General features: G+C 67.2%; 1 protein-coding gene across 4 annotated transcripts in view; it reads left to right on the top strand.

Annotated features, from left to right (window-relative positions):
* Nucleotides 1–1,966: 1,966 nt before the first annotated feature.
* Nucleotides 1,967–6,011, top strand: part of NEFH (neurofilament heavy) — a 5,259-nt gene continuing 1,214 nt past the window's right edge. For all 4 annotated transcript variants that reach the window (XM_027669576.1, XM_027669575.1, XM_027669574.1 and 1 more), the window contains exons 1-4: nucleotides 1,967–2,778; nucleotides 4,230–4,429; nucleotides 5,064–5,188; nucleotides 5,499–6,011. The exon at nucleotides 5,499–6,011 is cut by the window's right edge. In XM_027669576.1, coding sequence (XP_027525377.1) covers nucleotides 1,986–2,778; nucleotides 4,230–4,429; nucleotides 5,064–5,188; nucleotides 5,499–6,011 — 1,631 coding nt within the window. In that variant the 5' untranslated portion in view covers nucleotides 1,967–1,985. The remainder of the gene's footprint in view (nucleotides 2,779–4,229; nucleotides 4,430–5,063; nucleotides 5,189–5,498) is intronic.

The following is a 6,011-nucleotide window of genomic DNA, read 5'->3' as shown; positions in this document are numbered from 1 at the left end:
GGGTCTGTCTGTGTGTCCCCCACACCCCCAGGGTCTGTCCCCTGCTCAGCCTCCCCCCTCCATCACAGCATGTCCCATAGGCAGCCCTGTCTGCTGCTGGATCCACTTCCGTGGCTTTTTTGGGATGAGGGGTGTGGTGGGACCTGCTGCTGCTGCGGGACAGAGGGGGCACCACAGGATCCTCCGGGGATCCATGGACTGGCTGCTGATTGGTTGGGATTTACACACCAGGGAGTTGATTGGCTGGGATCTGTGCACCTGTGTGTTGATTGGTTGGGATCTATGGCTGTGTGCGTTGATTGGCTGTGATCACCTCTTTGCTGATTGGCTGGGATCTCTGTGCCGGGGAGGTGATTGGCTGGGATCTATACAACTGACTGCTGATTGGCTGAGCTCTCTGGATGTGTGTATTGATTGGCTGGGATCTCTGCACCTGGCTGCTGATTGGCTGGGCTCCATGTACCCTGCTGCTGACTGGCTGGCTGCCATGTACTCAACTGTTCATTGGCTGAACTGTCGGGACCTTCCCACAGGTGTGTGCTGATTGGCTGGGCTGCAGCTGTGCTGATTGGCTGGGTGGTCTGTGAGTGTGATTGGGCACTGAGCCGGATGAGCTGACTGGGCAGGCCGTCCACGAGCCCTGATTGGCCGGGCAGTTCCCAAGCGCTGATTGGCTGGGCAGTCCATGGGGGGCGGGGCTGCCCATGATTGACAGGCAGGTCGGTCCGTGCTCAGGACACAAGGGCAGGTTTTTGGGGAGCTCGGAGGGGGCTCCCCCCCCCAGCCCCTTCCCAGCAGTGAGGGCAGACCTGGTTCTCTCCCCCCCGTGCCTGGAGCCCCCCCGGCACCCACAGGGAGTCCCCTCTCCCCTTGGGACAGAGGGTACCGAGGACCCTCCTGGCAGCCCAGAACCTCCCCTCCCCTCCGGTCCCAATAAGTGTCTGACCCCTGGGGTGGTCTGGGTGCTGAGCCCCCCCCAGGGTCCCTGCCCTGGCATCCCACCCATGGCACGGGGGTGTCTGTGCCCCCCGGGGGTCCTCCCTCTCTCCTTCACAGAGGGCAGGACCCTGCTCTGCCCTGGGTGGTTCGGGCTCCCTTCCCAGGGCTCCCACTCCCTATTCCTGGGGGTCCCACTCTCTTTTCGGGGGTCCCGCTCTCTGCCCAGGGGCTTCATGCTGCCTTTGGAGGGCTCCCCACCACCTTTCCATGGGGCCCTCACTCTGTCTTCGGTGGTCTTCCCTCCCTTTCTGAGGGTCCCACTCTCTGCCCGGGAGGGTCCATGCTCCCTTCAGGGACCTCCCAATTCCCACGGGGTCCTTACTCTGTCCTTGGAGGTCCCTGCTCCCTTCCCACGACTCCCATTCTCTATTCCCGGGAGTCCTGCTCCCTACCAGGAGCTCCGTTCAGGAGCATCCCCCTGCTCCTCAGGGATCTCGGTCTCTATTCCGGAGGGTCCCCCTGTGCCCAGGAGATCCGTGCTCTCTTCGGGAGCTCTCCACTCTCTTCCCGGGGTTCCCAGTCTTCATTCCCAGGGGTCCTGCTCCTTGCCTGGGGGATCCGTGCTCCCATCAGGAGCATCCCATGCCCTTCACGGGGCTCCCATCCTTGATTCCCTGGGGTTTTGCAGGTAGCGAGCAGGAAGCTTGGGGGATTCAGGCTCCCTTCAGGAGCATTCCCCTCCCTTCCCGGGGGTCCCACTCTCTGTTCCCGGGGTCCTGCTGCGCCCCGGGGCTCCCAATTCTCTTGCCGGGGGGTCCCCACTCCCAGCCCGTGGGAACCCCTCTCCCACCGCATCCCCTCGCTCCCCCCGGGGTGTGGCCACGGGGTGTCCCCGCACCCCCGGGGCTGCGGCGGCGGCGCGGGGCGGTGCCGGTGGCGGTGCCGGTGCCCTCCCCCGCTGCCGGTGGCGGGGGCGGAGCGGCCTCCCCGAGCCCTATAAAGCGGGGCGTCCGCGGCGGTGCCGCAGCGAGGGCGGGGGGGTCACCATGAGCCTGATGCTGGAGACGCTGCTGGGCCCCCCGGGGGGGCTCCGCAAGGAGCCGGGCCGCGTTCCCCGGGGCTCCGCCGCCTCCAGCGGCTTCCACTCGTGGCCGGCGCCGGTGCCGGGGCGGGCGCGGGGCGCGGGGGGCGGCGGCGGCAGCGCGGCCGCGTCCTCCACCGAGAGCCTGGACTCGCTGAACGGCGAACCGCGGGCGCGCAACGAGAAGGAGCTGCTGCAGGTGCTGAACGACCGCTTCGCCGGCTACATCGAGCGGGTGCGGGCGCTGGAGCAGCAGAACCGGGCGCTGGCGGCTGAGGCGGCGGCGCTGCGGCAGCAGCAGGCGGGGCGCTCGGCCATGGGCGAGCTGTACGCGCGGGAGCTGCGGGACATGCGGGGCACCGTCCTGCGCCTGGGAGCCGAGAAGGGGCAGCTGCGGCTGGAGCGGGCCCGCCTGGCCGAGGACGTGGCGGCGCTGCGGGGGCGGCTGGAGGACGAGGCCCGGCAGCGCGGGGAGCTGGAGGCGGCGGCGCGGGGGCTGGCGCAGCGCTCGGCGCAGGAGGAGCGGGCGCGGGCGCCGCTGGAGGAGCGGGCGCGGGCGCTGCGGGAGGAGGCGGAGATGCTGCGGAGGCAGCACCGCGCCGAGGTGGGAGCGCTGCTGCGGGGGGCGCGCCCGGAGCCCCCCGCCGAGCCCCCCGCCGCCCTGCGCCCCGGGGTGACGGCCGCGCTGCGGGACCTGCGCGCTCAGCTGGAGGGCACGGCCGCCCGCAGCACCCTGCAGGCAGAGGAGTGGTTCCGCGGTGAGTGCGCGGGGAGGGACCCCGCTGCCCCCCGGGGACGCCCCTCCCCGGGAGGGGGTCGGAGGAAGGGCGTGCCCGGGGGCGCGGGGATCACCCTTCTCATCCCCGTGTGCTGCGCTCCGGGAGGGGGTGAGGGTGACCGCGCAGGGACCCTCCCATTTAAACTGCGCTCCAGGAGGGTTTTAGGGTGTCCCCACGCCGGGGGAGGGAAAAGGGACCCCCTCCCATTTACACTGTGCCTTGGGAGGGCGTTAGGGGACCCCCACTCCGGGGGAGTGCAGAGACACCCCCCCCAATATATACTGTGCTCCAGAAGGGTGTTGGGGGACCCCCCTCCAGGGAGGTGCAGAGACCCCCTCCTTTTATCCTGTGCTCCGGGAGGGCGTTAAGGTGTCCCCACCCTTACGGCGGGGCAGGGACCCCCCAACTAAACTGTGCTTTGGGAGGGTATTAGGGGACCCCCACTCCGGGGGGAGGGCAAAAATCCCCCCTATATCCAGCGCTCTGGGTGGGCGTTAGGGTACCCCCACCCCTGCCCCTAGCCCCCTGTGCCTGTGGGTGCTGTGCCTCCCACTCCCGCCCTGCAGTCCCTTTCCAGGAGGGTGCCAGGATCACGGCACCCCGCAAGTTTTTGGGGTGTCCCCCGATGCTGCAGGGTGTCCTGCTGGTCCCTGTCGGCTGGGGCGAGGCCAGGGGGGGTTGCAGTGCGGGATGGGGGGGGGGCGGTACCGCATCCTTAATGCGGGGGGGGGGAGGGAGGGCAGGGAGTGGCCCTTCCGGGGGGAGCTCAGCACCCAGAGCCCCAGCACCCCCGAGCCCCAGCACCCCCGAGCCCCAGCACCCTCGAGCCCCAGCACCCTCGAGCCCCAGCACTCCCGAACCCCAGCACCCCCGAGCCCCAGCACCCCCGAGCCTCAGCGCCCAGGGGCTCAGGGCGGGTCCAGCACCGCGGACAGCGGCGGTTCAGCACCGCGGGCAGCGGCAGCGCGGACCGGGGGCAGCGGGTCCCGCGGGGCGGGGGCTGCCCCGGGAGCCGCAGGATCTGCGTCCCACCCTTCCTGTCCCCTTTTCCTGTCTCCCCCCTCCCCATCCCTCGGGGTGTCCGCAGGGCGCTGCGGCAAACCACCCCCCCCTCCTCCGGGGTGCGGTGGTGTGGTGAGTGGTGCGGTGAGTGGGGGGTCTGCGCTGGGTGACGCCCAGGATGGCGAAAACACCCACCCAGCCGGTCGTGCCCGTCCTCTTCCACCCCCCCGCGCGAGGGAGGTGCCCTCCTTCGGGAGGGTCCTCCTTCACCTCCCAGGGCCAGGGCTGGGAAGGCAGCGAGCCCGGGGAGCCTGGGCCAGCTCTGCAGAGGACACCACGCGGGGATGTGAGGAATGGGGGGATCTGAGGTTCCCCAAGAACTGCAGCCTCCTTCCCTGCCCCCCTCCATGCCCCCTTTCCCGTCGCAGTGAGGCTGGACAAGCTGTCTGAGGTGGCCAAGGTGAACACGGATGCCATGAGAGTGGCCCAGGAGGAGATCACCGAGTACCGCCGGCAGCTCCAGGCCAAGACCACCGAGCTGGAGGCCCTCAAAGGGACCCAGGAGTCACTGGAGAGGCAGAGGCAGGACTCGGAGGAGCGGCATCACGCAGATGTCCTGTCCTACCAGGTAACCTGGCACGGGGAGGGACCCTCTGGCTGCCAGGGCAGAGCAGTGCTTGTGTTCTGGCTTCAGAGACGGCCAGGAGCTCTGGCAAATGCTCAGGGCTGTGTCCAGGCCTTCCCCAGCCCCCAGGGATCAGGTTCCCAGAGCCTGAGGGGGTGTCCAGGCTGTCGTGTCCCTCGTGCACACAACGTTGGTCACAAATGTGATGGAATTGTGTCCACATGTCCCGTGTCCCAGCCCTGGGAAGCGAGGGCTGTGCTGAGTGGTGGCCTTGGACTGAAACACTGTCCCCAGCGTGATGCCCCATCCCCATCTGCCTCAGGCTGGGATTTTGTGGTCACTGGACTTGCCCAAGTGGCAGAAACATTCCCACAGCTCATCCTTGCTGGAGGCACTGCTGGGAGGAGGCTGGGGTCCCCCTGCCGGGTCCCCTAAGGGAACTGGACACCTTGGAACAGCCCCTGGACGTGTCCCTTCCCCTGTGTGTCTGCAGGAGGAGGTGGCTGCAGACCCCTCTGTGAGAGCCCCTTGGTGCTGGAGACCAGGGGACAGTTTGGGGGTGCTCTGTGTCCCCCTGCTCCTGGGCACTGTCCCCCCACAGCCCATCTCACACCCCTGTTGCTCTGTCTGCCCCCAGGAAACCATCCAGCAGCTGGACAGCGAGCTGAGGAACACCAAGTGGGAGATGGCAGCTCAGCTCCGGGAATACCAGGATCTGCTCAATGTCAAAATGGCCCTGGACATCGAGATTGCTGCCTACAGGTACAGCTGGGCAGGGCAAGGGGGGGGTCTCAGCCAGGGCTGCTCAAGGTCCCCCCCTTCACACCTGGGCTCTTCTTGGTGAGGAGGAGACCATCCATCCCCTCAGACCGACATCCAGCTGCATGATCCAGCCCTGGAGTGTGGAGGGAAGGGTGAGGGAACCTGCCCAGCCCAGGGTGTAGGAGCAGGAGGGTGATCCAGGATAGAGCAAGGAGGGAGATGGAGCTGCAGGACAGGGCTGGCAGCTCCTGGTCATGGGAGGGGATGAGAAGCCATCACTGACTGCCCTACTCTGGTCTCTTCCTGGCAGGAAGCTCTTGGAAGGGGAGGAATATCGGCTCGAGACTGGCATTGGGATGCTCTCCTACCCTGAGGTGGTCCCCAAGGCTCCCAGCATCACCACCAACATCAAGGTGAAGAGCGAGGAGAAGATCAAGGTGGTGGAAAAGTCGGAGAAGGAGACGGTGATTGTGGAGGAGCAGACAGAGGAAATCCAGGTGACCGAGGAGGTCACGGAGGAGGAGGAGGCTGAGAAAGAGGCTGAAGAGGAGAAAGCTGAAGAGGAGGAAGAAGAAGAGGAGAAAGCTGAAGAGGGTGAAGAAGAGGCCAAGTCTCCCGCAAAAGAGGAGGCCAAGTCCCCAGAGAAACCTGAGTCCCCCTCAAAGGAGGAGGCCAAGTCCCCTGAAAAGCCCCCAACCCCCTCCAAGGAGGGGGCCAAGACCCCAGTTGTGAAGTCCCCAGAAAAACCCGCAACCCCCTCCAAGGAAGAGGCCAAGAGCCCAGCTGTGAAGTCACCAGAGAAACCCCCAACCCCCTCCAAGGA

The sequence above is a fragment of the Corapipo altera genome, unplaced genomic scaffold (assembly GCF_003945725.1).
Source record: "Corapipo altera isolate COAL_440 unplaced genomic scaffold, ASM394572v1 162, whole genome shotgun sequence".
Classification (NCBI taxonomy): Eukaryota; Metazoa; Chordata; class Aves; order Passeriformes; family Pipridae; genus Corapipo; species Corapipo altera.
The sequence above is the reverse complement of the archived record's forward strand: the minus strand, read 5'-3'. Positions and strand labels throughout refer to the sequence as shown.